The sequence below is a fragment of the Mauremys reevesii genome, linkage group 11, assembly GCF_016161935.1.
Source record: "Mauremys reevesii isolate NIE-2019 linkage group 11, ASM1616193v1, whole genome shotgun sequence".
NCBI lineage: Eukaryota > Metazoa > Chordata > Testudines > Geoemydidae > Mauremys > Mauremys reevesii.
Genome location: NC_052633.1, coordinates 70,745,365 through 70,763,093, shown reverse-complemented (window position 1 = coordinate 70,763,093; position 17,729 = coordinate 70,745,365). Strand labels below are relative to the sequence as shown.

At 42.7% G+C, this 17,729-nt stretch overlaps 1 protein-coding gene across 7 annotated transcripts in view; it reads right to left on the bottom strand.

The window, feature by feature from the left end:
* The window catches only part of CNTNAP5 (contactin associated protein family member 5), a 397,960-nt gene that overhangs the window by 160,966 nt on the left and 219,265 nt on the right, over window positions 1–17,729 (bottom strand). For all 7 annotated transcript variants that reach the window (XM_039494759.1, XM_039494757.1, XM_039494760.1 and 4 more), the window contains one exon: window positions 17,235–17,406. In XM_039494759.1, the coding sequence (XP_039350693.1) occupies window positions 17,235–17,406 (172 nt within the window). The remainder of the gene's footprint in view (window positions 1–17,234; window positions 17,407–17,729) is intronic.

Sequence of the window (17,729 nt, the reverse complement as noted above, 5' to 3'; positions counted from 1 at the left end):
AAAGTCACAATCTTCAATATGACCAGAGGGTCCCCATGCGATCCCTCTTGGCCTATCTTCGGTGGCTTTCCGCATCACCCAGTCTATAACCACAAGAAATAGGATGGGCGAAATAACACATCCTTGTCTAACTCCCGTTCTCACATGGAACCACTCGCTCCGCTGTCCTTCATGACGAACACAACACTTATTATCGGCATACATATCTTTGAGGATGTTAATAACTTTCGGAGGGAATCCATATGTTTTTAGGATATTCCAGAGAGATGGATGGTGGACGCTATCAAATGCCTTCTTGAAATCAAGGTAGTTAATGAACAGTGGCGAGTTCCATTCAAGAGATTGTTCCATTATCATACGTAATACAAATATCTGATCAACGCATCCTCTCCCACTCCTAAATCCTGTTTGTTTTTCCCTCAGGACCTCTTCTACTGCTTGTCTTATTCTCTGTAACAGGACTCTGTAGAAAACCTTCCCGAGCACTGATAACAGGTTTATACCTCTCCAATTATCACACAAAGACAAATCACCCTTCTTTGGTAATTTCACAATGATACCTTTCTTCCATGCTTCAGGTACTTTCTCTTCTTCCCATGCCTTGTTGAATAGCTCCTCTAGAATCCCGGCACTCATATTCAGGTCGGCTTTTAGCATTTCTGCGGTTATTCTATCTTCGCCTGGTGCCCTATTTTCTTTTGTCTGTCTAATGGCCTCTTCTATCTCTCGCTCTGTGATAGGCCCTTGTTCTACCTCCATCTGAAAACTCGTTTCCTCTATTTCAACTACCTCTTCAGGATTTCGTCTATTTAGAGTCTCTCTAAAATGCTCTGCCCATCGATTAATTTGTTCTCTCTCTTCTATCAATATTCTCCCATCCTTTCCTCTAACCGCTGTTGACCTATTGCTGAACCCTCCTGTCAAAGTCCTTGTGATTCTATACACAGTTCTTGTGTCGCCCCGCACGGCTGCTGACTGTACCTCTCTTGACAGACTGGTAATATAATCCCTTTTATCTTTTTGAACACTTCTCTTCACAGCCTTGTTTTTCTCCCTGTATTCTTCATTCGCAGCTTTCTGTTGTTCACCACTTCCAGTCAGCATACGTAATTTTGCTATCTTCCTCTCCTCAATGAGTTTGTATGTATGATCTGAAATCCATACTTTCCGCTCTCTTCTCTTATAGCCAAGCACTGTCTTGCTGGCCTCCACATATACCTTCTCAACGTTGTCACAAATAGTGTTTATATTACCAGTTCGCAAATCATTTAGAAGTTGAAACTTTTTCGAGAGCTCCAGTATGAACTGTGCCTTTACCGACGGTTCTTTCAACTTCCTTGAGTCGAAAATTTGTTGCCCATAAACTTTCTTCATCTTTCTCAGTTTTATCTGAAGCTTACTCAATACAAGGTGATGATCGCCACCTACATTTGCACTTCTTGATACTCTGGTGTCCAACAACGACCCTCTCCACTTTCGATTGATCGCAATGTGATCAATTTGGTTCCTGGTTTTCCCATCCGGTGATATCCACGTCAACTTGTGTATTGTCTTGTGTTGGAACATTGTTCCACCTATCACCAGTCCATTCTCAAGACATAAATCTACAAATCGTTGATCATTTCTCTCTCCAACTCCTTCCCGCCCCATACATGCTTCATACCCGTCGTTATTGGAACCGACTTTAGCGTTGAAGTCGCCCATCAAAATCAGGATGTCGTGGCATGGGGTCTTAAGTATCTCTTCCTGAAGTCTGATATAGAACAAGTCTTTTTCCTCTTCCTCGGCTTGTTCAGTAGGTGCATAACATTGGATGATGGTGGTCTTCGCATATCTGGAGAAGAATCTCGCTCTTATTATTCTGGAGGTAACAGGACTCCATCCTAACAAACTCTTTCTCGTCTGTTTGTCGACAAGGATGCCCACCCCTTCATGGTGATATCCATCTGTGCGTCCTGAATAAAAAAATGTCTCACCAGAGTCCAGTGTTAACATACCAGTGTCTGTCCACCTCATCTCACTGATCCCAAGGATGTTAATACCATATTTTCTCATTTCCTTTGTTACTAATGCTGTTCTCCCTGTTTCATACATTGTTCGAACATTCCATACAGCTATCTTTATTTGTTTTTTGGGTTTAACCAGAGACTCCATCGAAACAGGGACTTCCTTTCGGCTTTGATCCCTGTTTGTCATATTTGGCATCTCTGGCTGGCTACCCACGATTTTGTGAGTTTCTGGAGATTTGATTGACATTTCTGTGGCACATGTTTTTTTTTTTTTTTACGTGGTGGGTTGCCAACCCAACACACAACCCTCCTTTCACATCTTGGGCTTGGGACCAAGCAATGCCAAAAGTGTAACTGAATTAATTAATTAAATGAATTAGAAAATGAATTAAATAAGTTCATGGAAGATAGGTCCATCGATGGCTATTAGACAAGATGATCGGGGATGCTACCCCATACTGGGGGTGTCCCTAAACCTCCAACTGCCAGAGACTGGGACTGGCTAAGAGGGGATGGATCACTCAGTAACTGTCCTGTTCTGTTCATTCCCTTTGAAGCACCTGGCATTGGCCACTGGCAGAAGACAGGATGCTGGGCTAGATGGAAAATTGGTCTGACCCATTATAGCTGTTTTTATGTTCTTAAAACATTTTTTCTTTAAACTAAAAAAACCACAGCCAGTTTTTCTGGTAAAGAAAAAGGTTACTTCAGAACACTGAAATGGAGTTCAGATGCCACAGTGCTGAGTGTGGCATAAGAGCCTGAACAGCATAGGATGGGACTGTACTGCTACCTAACTTTATTCTGCTCTGAATTAGGCCATTTCTATTGGGCATTGCAATATACATTGTCCTTATGTTCTTAGAGTCTGTGATGCTGGCATAAAGCAAAGGCAGGCAAAATATTTAGCAAGTGTTCCTTCCAGTTCCAGATATCAGCACTAGACAGCAGGGCAAATTGATTTTAATCAAAAAGATTTTAATCAGCAAGCAGGAAATCCTGATTTAAATAATTGATTTTAATCTTGTTTTTCACTTGTACTTTTTTTAGTTATTTTCCTATAGGAAGATTGATTCTCATTGATTGGTATAATTTGGTACTTCTTTTTGCTAATCAGGGGGATGAGCTATATAATTGCTTAAATAAAGGTCTATAAATATAGTGTAACAAATATATTCAGATTCTTTTTACTTTTTATGCTGGGAAATGATGCATGATGCATTTCTAATTTAGTAGATGGTGATTTACTTTTTACTTGAGATTTGTGTTATGCTGCATTTGGATGGAAATTGGAGTTCAATTAAAAATGCACAAAAACAGCATTTTAAAATTGTTTCTATTAGTTAAATAAAACTACCTAAAGTGTGCTGGAAACAAAAAGAGTAAGTCTATCAAAACACGTTTTGCATCAAAAACTAACTGATTCATTAAACAAATGAAGTATTATATATAGTTAGTGAACTGAACTGATTGTTTCTGTTCACCATGTCCTTCAGGATTCTAGACCTAATAGATTTCATCCTGCCACCTCCTGCTTTTCGTCATTGCTTGAAATGAGGAAAAATAAGCTTTCCTGCTTTTTCAATTCCCAATTGATGTCTCAACTTTGAATGATCTAGTCATTGAACCAAACTGGCCAAATGAACTCAAGTGAAGCACATATTCTCTCTGTACCTGCAGAAGAGGCTACTACTGTCAAAAGTCAGTTTAGAACTTGATTCCAGGTGGTCAACCAGTGACTTCCACTGGGTCATTGGCTTGACTTTCTTTAAAACTTTGGCAGCAAACACGTACTGTTTGAATATATTTTTAATTAATTTCAATTATTTTAATGGATGATAGTAAGTTTAGGCCTGAACATAGGTTGGCCTAATTTTCAATAAAAATTTTTAAAATATATTTTTATTTTCATCTCCCCTCCTAGACAGTGTCCAAGGGGTAGATGCAGGACCCTGGCAAAAGCCATGAGACATCAAACATTGCCCTTTGTCCATTGGGGCCAAGGGTAGGAAACTTCTCCCCTAGCCCACTCACAGGGTTGGCCCATTGTGTGCTTGTTCCCCCGTGATAGCCTAATTTCACAATGGCCCTGCTCTTCACAACTAAACATATTCTTGATGGATAATTATCACAGAAGGAGCATTTAACAGTGAAACAGCTGACAATGCCACTACTGGGGTTTGCTATGCTTCCTTGTCAGTCATCCTGTGAGAAGCTCCATCATTAGCTGCATTAAGCAAGCGGGTTTTCAATATTACAGTAGATAGGAAGCAGATTTAGGGCTGTCCTTCTGAATAGCCCAGTCCCAAAAAAGAGCTGGGCTCTAATTTCCAGGCTCAAGGAGTATAAATGGGTTGCTAATTTTCTTCCCCTCCAGTCCTGCTGCCATATAAGGTCAATCAGTCTGGTCTAGGAGAGCTACACCCAAAAGGGAGGTGTCTCAAATAGTTCTCATTCACATCACGTCTAAATTGTTCTTATTTATTAGAAGAGGGTCAGTTTTGTCTTTCATTGAATACTGGCTTTAAAAAAAAAGAAGAAAATGTTATGGGAAAACAATCTCCCTTTCAAAATTTTTGCATATTTCCCCCGGATCCTTCCACCCCATCAAACTCCCCAACCCTGAAAACATTGCAAGTTTGGGATTTTTTCCTAACTCTCTCCCGCTATTCCCGCCGCCGCCCCTTTTCAGCAGAAAAACCGAAATATGGAGAAAGGGAGGGCATGTAACCAAAAAAAAAAAAAATAGATTTAAAAAATATCCAAACATCTAAAAATGTTTAGTAAAATATTTCGCACAAAAAATTCAGAATAAAATGTAAGCAAGGTGCTAGGTGCTGTACAAACATCCCTGAGGAGTTTACAGTCTAAACAAGCAACAAAGACAATGGGTGGGAGAGGAACTCAGTGGTCACCTAGCAGAGTGGGGAATAGCATCCCGAGTTCCTGAGTCTAGTACCCTAGCTACTAGACTGTATTGCCTCAAAGAATGGGGCAGATTCTAGGGGCAGATCCTAGAAGGTGTTCAATTCTAGTGTTCTGGTTCAATTCATAACAGAGATAAGAGTAGGCTACAATGGTCACATACAGATTTAGCACTGATCAGGAGTCAGTGGAAGCAGGATAAATATTCCTGGCTATGCCTCCTTGCGTTTATGGCTGGCCCAGAATGCACCCACTTATAGGAGTGTATTTCTAATGAGAGCCCAATTAATTGCCAAACAAGTAATGAAAAATAAGAAAAATATAAAAGGATTTTTTTTTCAGAAGGAAAATAATCCAGTGCATGAAATGGAAGTGAGCAACTGAGTCCTCAGGGGAAAAAGATATTAAACACTAAAAATGGGAACACTACCTAGAATTAGAATGGATATGAAATAGGATTCCTTCTCAAATTCCATCCACAACATACTGCAGGTTATTTATTTGGGGGCAAATGCAATATCAAATATTTGCTTCTTCAGTCCCAGCCAGGAATTTTAATTCACAATAAAGGAAATAAAGCTGAAACATATTGGGCATAATTAGCTAGAATATTATCTTGGTTTTGTGGCCAGCTTAAAAAAATAAATCATATGACGTTTGGAATCTGCTGTAGGCCATAAATTAAATCTTCAAGAGAAGAGCTGGTAAGTGCATATAGAGGGTTGTGTTTTCAGTGGATTTATCCCCACCTCTTTTACCTGCAATAGCATCTAATTTCCCCAAGGTCTTTTTTCTGCTGTTTGACACATGCAAGCAATACAAGTTCAATATCATAAGCTGGGAGGAGAAAGGAGGAAGAACAGTCAGGAACTATTTAAAAAAAAATAAAAAAGAGCAAAACGTGTTTAGCAGATCTAGGATGATGATGAGAAAAAAGCTGAATTTGAAAGGCCAGCTCCATTCAGCAAGAAAAATATCACATTAAGCAGACTTCTTTAGAAGATGTTTTGGAGGCTTTTCATATATATATATAGAGAGAGAATAAACAGCGTGTGAAAGGGGTAGGGAAAAGTAAGTACACAATTGATTTGTGCTTATTAATACTGCATAACTTCTGAGGAGCAGAGGGAAGCAGACCCATGAATCAGATCTATACGGTCATCTCTAATGGGTTAAGATGTTAACTTCAAACCCTTCATGCTGAGTGCTATTTATACCACACACCGTTCTCTCCATTTGTATTTATTAGGAGACTCGGAATAAGCGGCTGAATCTTGATTTAATAAGAATGACAATGCTTAGTGTGAGCTTCCATCTGACTGCCAGGCAGGGAGGGATACTGAAGCGATGATACCACGGTGATGGGCTTGTTCAAAATGTCAGGAACAATAGAGCAGATAGTGAGACACGCAGAGCCGAGTTTGCATTCCTGTTCACAAGGCTCAGGGAATTGGAACTCTTGGGATGTCCTGCAAGACGCTCCACCTTCTGCCAAGGTGGCTCTGACCCACATCCATTTTTTTGTTGGTTTAGAGAACTGGAGATCACTGTGGGGCCCTTGACAGGCACTATCAACACTTGACTTAGTACGGGGAGGTGCCAATCGTATTTAAAAATGCAGGGGACAACCCATGTCAAAGAAGCATCATGAAGGACACAGCATTAGGAAGAGCAGTAATCGGATTACAATGGCTTATCCAGTCATTCATTCATTCCAGTCTTGATCTTTACAGAACTCCACCCCAGTGAGCCTTTAATGTACATTTAAAAACCCAAGAACATAAGTGTTACAAGACATAAATGATCAAAAGCAGCAGCATTTCTCCCCCTTCCCCAAGCCTGCTTTGTCTCACCTACTCGCCGAACTGAAGGGGTTCAAAATCCCCACCCATTAGACTTGCCTACCCCCCTCACCAGCCCTAGTCCTCTCCGAATGCCTGCTCACATGGACAGGCTTCAGAAGGTCCTCTGGTGTGAGTTACTTCCCACCTGGGCCATGGCAGGAAGGAGATAATTCCAAAGGAGGGGCCCTGATGGAGAATGCTCTGCCAGCAGCGAACTCATGCATCCCCTTGGATCTCAAATGAGACAGAATGGTGGGGTAGGGGAAGGCATTTGCAGAGGCCACAGGCTGATTGATAAAAGTATGATTATTGTATCATGATTGGTTATGGGGCACAACTTCTGCCCAGAACCTGGGCACCTATGAGAGGTGACAAGGCAAAGGAATCAAAGTCCCATTCCCACCCTCCTCCTGTAGAGGCCATAGAAGTATTCACCATAGGCTACTCCAATGGGGCATCTCCAGGCCCCTTGTGCAGCCTTTCTGCTGGAGTGGAAGAACAGGAAAAGAGGAGTCATGCAGCGATCCCCAGGTCTTACCTCCCTCCATGTTCTCCCCTCCACACCCATGGAGGCAGGGTTTTCCCCCCTGAATATATTCCCCAAATAAGCATTAGACCTCTGGGTCCCAGTGCATCAAATTGGAGACACAGAGAGTGCCTGATGTGAGTCTGAGCTGCAGGCAGCCTTGCGGGGCTCATTTCTCTATTCTGAGCATCCCGCCTGCTGCATGAGCCGACAGGGGCTTCCTAAGACCAAACAGAGCATCTGTGCCATATGGTGAAAGGCTGGAATTCTGCAGCATTTCCAGACCTGCTTCAACCAGCCAGGTTTGTGGATTTTAATCGCACATTTTTCTAGCAACCATGGCAGCACTTCAGCAGCAACATCTTGTATGTGTCCATGATCCAGCACCTATTCTCTGCGCCCGGTGCCAGCCACAGCAGCCAACCCGTTCTGCCTTAGGCTTACGACTAGCATTTCTAGTCCCATTAGCTGACACTGTCAGCCAATCGCCAAGTTGGAAATCCCAAAGCTAATCAACGACACGGCCAAGTTCTCAGCCTCTGCATATTTATTTTTCTAGCCATTTTATAATGTTTAATAAGCAGTTGCCGGAATTTGCCTCAGCCTTCATTTCCCACTAGAGAGAGAGGTGACAGTATTTGCATATATGCACACCTGTACTCCTCCTCTCCACGGCCCTGCGTGGAGGAAAGTAGACCATATGTAAACAATAATTAGCACTTACATCGCGCCTTTCCTACAATGCTCATCACAAAGCATTTTATGATATGCAGGAATATTACAGTCCTCACTGTGCAAATGGTGAGATGAAGGCACGGAGCGTTACCTAAGGTTACAAAACAAGTTACACCACTCTTGGACATAAATAGCGTTATTCCTGATTTACACTGGTATGAGTCAGAGGAGAATATGGACCAACGTTGTGTGCACTTATAGAATCCTAGAAATGTAGGGCTGGTAGGGGCATCCAGTCCAGCACCCTGTACTGAGGCAGGACCAAGCATACCTTCTATAGCACTTTCTCATTGTGAGCCTCAAGGCTCTTTACAAACATCAATGAATGGAGTCTCCCAATACTCCTATCAGGTAGGTGTCACATACATTTTGCAGACCAGGCTTGTAATGTGCCCAAGATTACAGTTCCTCAGTGACCAGAATGGAGCCCAGGGGGCCTGCTTGCTATGATCACTTCACACAACCCTGCGTCTGAATGACCAAGGAGATACCCAGACCACAGCAGGACCCGGTGAACGCATCTGACTGCATTTGCACTTCATCCTTTAGCATTTTAAATAGAGGACGCTGGGGGATGAGCACAGATTTATTGCATTTGTAGAAACGGGGCATTCATGGTTCAGAGTCAAGTTAGGAAAGTGGCAAATTTGTTGAACAAAACTTGAAATAAAAGTGCAGGAGTTCTGGCTTTCACCCAGATGCCCACCAAGACACAGCCATTGGAGAGGATTCAAGGCAACAAGCATGAAATCACGAGAAGCAGCTCAGGCTGGCTGGCTCATGTCTGGTGGGAGGACTAGCTCAGTGGTTTGAGCATTGGCCTGCTAAACCCAGAGTTGTGAGTTCAATCCTTGAGAGGGCCACTTAGGGACAAAATCAGTACTTGGTCCTGCTAGTGAAGGCAGGGGGCTGGACTCGATGACCTTTCGGGGTCCCTTCCAGCTCTATGAGATATGTATATCTCCATATATTATTATATGACATCTCCCAGCAGTGTCTGAGAGCTGCACTTTTCAAACGAGCCTTCCCATGGGGGTGAGATGCAGCACAATTCTCAAGAGGCTTCCTGAAAGATTTTAACACATGCTTGGCCCCTTCTCCCTCCTCTCCTGCAGAGTAACGTTACTCACACTGATACTACCGATCGCATAGCCATAACAACAAGCCACAGATCCTCCTGGAGGGGAAACCTAAAACATAGTCATCTATTTCCCCTCTGTGCTTTTGTACACACAGGCACCTATGGACTCAAAAGAGCCTCTTCTTTGTCCTTCATGCTTGAAGGTCTGGGTGGGCACATGGGGCAGAGTGACCACAGCTAGGCAGGCAGTGAGCTCCGACTCTTGCTTACCATGCAAAACTTGCTCATTTCCCTATTACCTTGTCTTTCCCCTGAACCCTTCCATTTTATCCAACAACAACATTGTGTCATAAACTGGGATTATAAACTCTTGATGACACCTAGCACTATGGGGTCCTGATCCTCAACTGGGGCCTCTTGGTACTACATAACAGTTAATAATATCAACTATTATTACTAGGATACCAAATAAATACTAATGCTAAGGAAGACTGGCATAGATCAAGGGATTGATAACGGGGCGAGGAATCTGTAGGTCACCAAACAAAGTGGCCTAGATCAGTAGCGACTGAAATTAATCTTCTAAGGCAGAATACAACAGGTGCTAATTAGACGTCTCATGGGCACTCTCAGCCAAGAAGTCCGAGGGGAATGGGGCAGAGGGGTGGAACTTGCCCTCTCAGTGCTAGCTCTGGTCCCCCGAGATTGTGGCTGAGGCTCACTGGTTTGTAAAGATGCATGCACGAGGGGAGGCTTCCGCTGCCACTGCAGGTGTTGCACCTGCTCAAAGGCGGCGGAGGGGTCTTCAGTCCCCAGAGATGTCAGTCTACAGCTTTTCATCAGTGTGAAAAACAATGAAAGGAGAGGCCAGCCTGTCACTCTGACTGCTGCCTTCGGGGCCAGTGCACTTGACTTACTGCCGCGCTAGATGTTGCTGTAATTCCTCATCCTGCTGAGTGAGAAGCTTCTTGTTATTGAATTTCTGACCCCTTCCATGCCCTTTCCCAGAGACCGCTGGCCAGGATCAAGAATTCTTCATAAGCTTTGCAAAATATCAAGGAATTGAATGTGTGAGTGAGGAGACTGTTAAAACTGAGACACTCTGGTCTGAGACCTAAATGCCCCCGTCTCACAGAGGGGAAATACACAGGAAAGTCTTTGGCATTCATCTCACAGAGCCCCTGACACACCTCCCCTTTGGCTGAAATGGGCATACTAGGCCGTGGAGTATAACCTGGAGCCTTTGTGAAGCCTGATGGTCCATAAAGGGTCTGAGTCTATACCAGCAGTGCCCCTCCACTCTGCTCTGCCTATCTACGCTGCCCCATGCCAGAGCACTGCCATCCTCCGTGAGGGAGTGAAACGTCACAGAGGGGGATTAATGGTATTTCGAGCTGCATTACCTACTGTGCCCATTTTCACCTGGAATCTTTTGGGTTCAAGATGTCCTGCCACAGCACAATGTTCCCAATGACACCTCCTTCCCTCCCCACAATGTCCCCCTGAAGAGCTCCAGCTGTGTAGCGATAACATCCTGGGGCTTCAGAAACCTAGGGACAGGCATAAAATGGAGTCATTATTTCTCCCTTTTGTTGCTTTTATGTTCCCTCCACAGCTTCTCACCTTCCCTCTGACACCGTACAGCAGAGAGGGGGAGCTGGCCATAAATGAATGTTATGAGAAAATCAGTTCTCTCACTCATTTAATCTCTGTAAAAGAAGACAAACATCCCCTGCTGGGCACACATTTTCCTAACCAAGCAGAAATTTCAAAGAAATGGCAAAGAAAGCTATAATTGTACAAAACTACACACCTTGAAAACATATCACAGAATGCTGCATCCTAGCAGGATACAGCCCTACTATTTCCCTTCAAGAGAGTTGTAAGAACAATGACATTAAAGGTTGTAAGATGCTAGATACTATGGTAACAGAGGCCAGATGGATACCATAGATATATATACTGTATGCTAAAATGAACTCCATGAAGCTCAACAGTTGTAGCAAATCCATATGCTAGAGAAAAACAGCTGAACAGTTCTAATGCAGTGTTCGGGCTAGAACCCAGAACCTTGCCTCCAAAAACACAGGCCTCTACCAATTGAGCTAAAGGAGATTCCACTTTTCTTCCCTAAGACAGCACTTTAGAACACACAATGAGGAAAAGGGGAGTGAGTGGAATTAGTGCTTTCTGCTGCTCCATTGATCTCCTCCGTGCATACTTTGGGATTGTGTGCACCCCTAGGGGAACATGGAGGAAGCCAGCTCTGTGCTGTCATGAGGGTTGGGTCTGTGATTATGGTAGGTGCTTATGATGCTGGAGCAAAGTCCTTTGGCTTCCCTCCACCACCCGAGGCACCAGCATAAGGGCCATTCACAGTATATCCCTAACATTACATGCCCCTAGGCACATGTAACTTCTGCACACCAGTCAGTAGGGGGCAGCAGTAAACCTATGCAAGAAGACAGAGGGCACACTTAAGAGTTTTCTGGGGCATGCATGCAAAAAACACTCTGCACATCTGATCCCCCTCATCTGTGAGGTAATAAGGTACTATACGCTAGATGCTGAGATAGTATAAGTCAGCATAACTCTATTGAAATAAATGGACCCATGTCAATTTACACTAGGTGAGGATCTGGCCCAATGAATTCAGAGTGCACTAAAAAAGCCAGAGCTAGCATAACCTAATGCTCTTTGGAAAACAGAACCAGAAATGCTGATCATGAGGTATGATTCCCTGCTAGCCAACTCCAAGAGTTTACCCAGTAAACTCCTTCTAGGAGCCTTTACTATGTTGCAGAATTTCTGTTTTCAGAATCCGGGAACAAACGAGGCCAGTCTAAAGGTTTGTAAGAAATAAATTGCTTTCTAAATAGAGGCATCTTTCTCAAAAGAGGTTGTTGCTTAGATAACTAAGACAAATGACCCATTTACATGTTAATTAAGTTACATAATTCCCATATGTTACAATTACTCAAATACGTGCATTGTGGTGTGTGCTGCAATAAATCTTGTAATTAAGAACAGGGAGATCCATTTTGGAGGGAAAATGCTATTACAGAATTTTAATACACATCTTATTCCCGGATACTACATGGGAGGACTCAAGCTGTACAATTCAGATCTGTTTCCAGATACAAACTTCCCTTGTTGAGGTTCAGGTTTTTGGCTTAGTTCATTAGAGAGATGGGACTGATAAGAAATTTGGATACGGGCAAGATTGTGATCTTCCCTGCTTTGAAAACATCCCTGAACCCCCATCACCACCATCCCCTAAAATCATCATAAAGATTTAAAAGGAAACACAAAATAAAAGTCACTAAAACTTGATTTTTAAAAAAGGAAAACACGAGGGCACAGTAATCAAGTGACCATACTATTAACTAGTTGGGCCTAAAACTCTTGTATCTGCCCTTATATAGCAGTACACTTTTACCAGCTTAATTTGTAATCTGCTAGGGGCTGAAAAAGCAAAGTTTCAGCCAAAACCAGTCTGAATGTGCTTAAAAAACACACTTGGACAATGCTGTGCTGGCTGGACAGGACTGCAGGTCTTTTCAAGATTCACAAAACTCTCAACTCAGTCCTACTGCCTTCCCTAGCATTCCAGCCAAAATTTTGTACGGCGAATTGTGGCAGATTTTGGTGATCTGACTCTTCAATGCTAGAGGCTATGCAAAGAATGCAGAATTGTGTTTCATTATCTGTATTTAAACTTCTTCTTCCTGCTCTGGGCTCAGTCTATGGCCTTTGTATTTGGGATCAATCATGCTGGCAAAGTAATAGTTTCTCTGAATCATTTTTCAGTCCTGTCCGTGTGTGTTTCCAATTCTCTGCTCTTAATTAGATCAACCCAGATTCCAAATGAGACTGCAACAGCGCTGCCATCCTCCTGTAATCTGTCAAATCCTTTCATAACTTTCTGACGTTGCTTTTGTAAATGTAGCGTCTCTCTGGAGTGCCCCCTGTCATGTAAAGTGTGTGCTATGTTCTGATCCAAACCCTCTCTAGGATCAGCACAAATGTAAACACAATGACGGGGCAGCTGGATGCAAATGGAGAGAGACACTCATCCTGAGAGCTCCTCTAAATTGAGAAGCTGAATCATTCATGCTCTTTTATCAGCCAGACAGCTGGTGACTCCAGAAGAATTTCTGAACTTCCACAATGTACTTGAGGACTAATCTGTTTAAAGGTGGTCTTTGATTCTCAACACGGTTTCAATAGTGTACTGAACACCCATGGATCAGAAATTCAGGATGGTTGCTCCAAACCCTGAACTTCATCTCAGGGTTACTTCCTGAGTCAGGGGGTCTTTCCTGTCTGGGAGGAGTATGGACTGTCTCTGGCTGTGTCACACATACAGGCTCAGTCAGCACAGTAACTATTACATTATTTTTATTGCCTAAGTAAATGGCAAATAACTCCTCCTCACACTTTTCTTGGATGGCATATTTCAGTGACTTGGAAACAATACTCTGTGGTTTTGCTTTCAGATATCATCATTTGCCCTGTATTGATGCTGGTTGTTATTAGTAGGCCATTTCTTGTGTTTGACCAACAATCATGAACTAAGGTCAACTGTGATTCCTTTAGTTCTTTCTTTAATTTTTCCTCTTTCTTCATTTGGAGCACTCATGCTGTGATTCCGTCCAAGACCTTTTCTACTCGGCTTATGCAGAACACCTTGTCCAGTTCTGAGAGAATACTTCATCCAGTTCTCTGGGATCCAAAACACTCAGTTCGACTGTGGGTTTCATCACACAGGTTCCTTTATTTGGTAAGCAGCAAAGCTACGTTGAGTTGATCAGACTCAAGTGTAGGGGATGGGTATAGGGCGTACCACATATCCAAAGTTGCACAGAGAACCTCTTCCTTTACAGACATTGACACATTACATTAGCTATACATTAAATCACAAATCTTTTGAACTAATCCCTGTACAGCACGTTCTGTCCACTTGCTGTTCTTTGGGAACCTGATCTTTACATTCCAGGTTTATCTTGTCCATGGTCCCTAACATCAAGTTGTTGCTGCTTATCTTGGCTAGCACAGACATCCTGACTCCAGCATACTGTTTGTCAAGCCCCTATTTACCTTCTCAATTAGGCCCACTAAGAAATGAGTTACTAAGTTACTTATGTCAAGCCAGTCCTGTGACCCAGTAGTGGAGCCACAAGTTGAGAACCTGCCTGGAGAAGTATATCCCGAGAAAGTGCTTCATTTTTTTTCTTTTGAGTTGCTAAATTGGTGCTACATTGAAGGCAACACTAAGAACAGAAGAATCGTCAGATCAAAGGTCCATCCAGCCTAGTATCCTGTCTACCGACAGTGGCCAATGCCAGGTGCCCCAGAGGGAGTGAACCTAACAGGTAACGATCAAGTGATCTCTCTCCTGCCATCCATCTCCACCCTCTGACAAACAGGCTAGGGACACCATTCCTTACCCAGCCTGGCTAATAGCCATTAATGGACTTAACCTCCATGAATTTATCTAGTTCTCTTTTAAACCCTGTTATAGTCCTAGCCTACACAACCTCCTCAGGCAGAGCCACTGAGTGTGGCTACATAGGCCTCTGTATTGATTTGTGTGCCAGTGTGAATGTCTGTGTGGGAGTGATCTGTTGTAAGGGTCACAGGAAGACACCCAGAGTTCTCTGCAAAGCCTGTTGGCTCGTGACCGCAGATGCCTCTAAAGCAAGCCCTGTGACTCCAGCTAGTACGGCCGAAACAAAAGGGCCCTGACCAAAGTAGCCTCGCTCTGCTGGCTTGACCGGCGAGGGGACTGCCTGGATTTAAGTTTGTGTGTCCCTATCCTCCCCGTCCTCAGACGGCCTGATTTCCTCAACCTCTTTCCTCTAATTCTCCTTCTCCACCTGTGAGTTCAAGTCCCACCAGAGTAGTTTGAAGGCAGTTTATGAGCCACTGACTGGTCCAATCACTTCGCCTGATGCAACAGACTATGCGGCGCCGTTCTCTCTGAGACTAGTCGATGCTCTTTGCTAAAGGGGGCTGTAGGAAAGTCGTGGTCATCCTAAACAAACCTTCCCTGCATGAAAGACCCAAGGGTCAGTGGCCAGGTCCTGGGGGTCAGAGGAGGCAAGTGGTCTCCTCTTCACCAGGAAATCTGGATAGGTACTGGGGAGTGAGGATTCCAAGGCAATTCCCGCTTCGCCAGCTGTTGGCAAACAGGGGGGCTGGTGAGTCAAAAAGGAATCATCGCCCCACCAAAAGGCACACCTGCTGCTTACATGTACTCAAATTATGGTCCTCTCACTTGCAAGTTTTTGAAAAGATGGAATTGGTATACCAGAGATGATCCCAAATTACAGTTCCCCTTAGAAGGGAGTTTTGACCTTGACAAAATAGTGCATCTCAGAGGCGCACTTCTTGCCAACACCGTCAGACAAAATCAGTTTGGTGAAGGACCTTGTCAAAGGCTTTCTGGAAATCTAGGTACACTATGTTCACTGGATTCCCCTTGTCCACATGATTGTTAGCATCCAATAAGGTTGAAAACTTTCTTATCAAGTTCATGGTTTTGCCTTTCCATTGTTATTATGGCATGATCACAGATTGATGTTTGGCCTCTTTTGGCCACTGAAGATGAACAGAAACTGCAGGAAGGATTGGAACAGGCTTATTGTTGTGATTGTGTAACAATGACAACAATGGCATTGGAAGAGGTGCACAGTAGGCCCATCAAATACATCGGTGTTCTCCTCTTCCACTTTAATAGACAAAAGTATTAAATGGCACATTTGGTCTTGAATTCAATGATTCTGATTTTCTAAAAAGGCCACAAATCATTTCTATCTTGCTATTTAACAACCCTCAACACAGCATTATCTCTTTTTATTATTTCATTTCAACTACTTATTTCTTACCAATCCAGTCAATCTTATCTGGTATATTGAGTCTGTTAAATTCATATGTTGACATTTGGTAATCCTTAAACACGAGCAACATGGTAGCAGTTTTGATCAGCAGTTTTAATATTTACGACATTTCGAATAAGAAACTACCACTTAGGGAACTGAAGACAGAGGGCCTAGTCAGTTTTATAAGGAACCAGATTATTAGATGAACTGCCCACCTTCTAGAAGTTTCTTGATTCCAGAAAACCAATCCCCAATCTCTTGACCATTCCACCCAATCCAATCTCTTCAATATTCAATGACAATTGATTCCACCCACTAGCCCCACCTCAAACGATCAATGACACCGTAAATCCTCTTTCACCTCTAGGCTTCAAGATAGTAAGAAAGCTTTAGAACTGTTTCCTTAAGTTCCTGAAGGACATAACAAGAACCTTGATATTCTAATCTCTTCCAATTTAAGTTTCCAGAAGAAGGTTCAGATTCACAAAATAAAATTAGAGCCTATAGTATGAATAACCAATACATACTATGTTCATATAACTACTTCAAAGTGATACACACATTCAAAACATTTGCGCAGAGGTGAAAAATTGTGAAACCCATGAAAAACTACTGCATTGCATTTTTCCTTATATTAAAGCAGTCCCCCACAATCAGCCCTGGATACAGATCCCAAGTTGAGCAGGATTCAGAGCAGGATTTTGGCTCAGGTCTGTCCTTGGTAGATGCAGACACTCAATTATTTTTCAGTCCTATTGACTTTGTAATATGCCAGTGCAATGTGCCAGACCACTATTATAAATGCGGTATGTCGTACAGTCTAACAAGAAAATTATAAATGATCTATTTAAACAAAACAGTGAGTACATTAAGGAGATGACATGTTTTGATGAATCAAATAAATTTCTCCTTCTCTCTCCCATTCCTTTTAAACTTCAAAGCAATCAAATGTTGTTTATGCATAAAATTTAATCCCTTCACAAATCTGTAGCTTGATTGAATTTGCATACTCTATTTCCTGTGAGCCAATGTTAAGAGAGCCTCCTGTAATTTAAACTATTTCCCCTGCAGTCCCTCTATTTTTGCAGTGATATTTTCTATTAGCAGCTCTATTATGCCTAATATCTGTAATGTTGATTAGAATTTTCACTTAAAGCCACCTGTACTTATAAACTGCTAGGATGAAAAAAAAAAGAACAAATACAATGAGAAAAAAAAGACAATAATTACCTGTCTTTGATGTCACACAGATCAATGTGTAAATCACTAAAATTCCCCAGGGAACCTTGCTGAACTAAAATGAGGTCCTTGGGCTGGTTATCAATAAAGATGAGCCTCATGCAGCCTTGAAAAGCAGTAATGGGATTTAAACATTGGGAATCGGTGAAATTGTCAGGGCACCCTGTGGGACAAAAGGGAAGGAAGGGAAAGAAAAAGAATGAAGAAGCGTGTTAAAATGAGCATTTATTTCTGTTGGGATTTCCTGATGGAAGACCTTGAGATCTAATTATTCCTATTGTTTTCTTTCCTTGCCCTGAACAAGCTTGTGTGATATAAATCCTATGGTAATACAGAAAGAGAGCAGTCAGCCAAGGAAACCAGGTGCAAGGGCTACCGACGTGCTGAGCACAGTGAAACGCTCTTTTGTCTTCTTTAAATGCTCTTTTGTCTCCTCCCAGATCAAACACCATGCAAAATTTTAAAATTATTATGGGTCAGATTCTG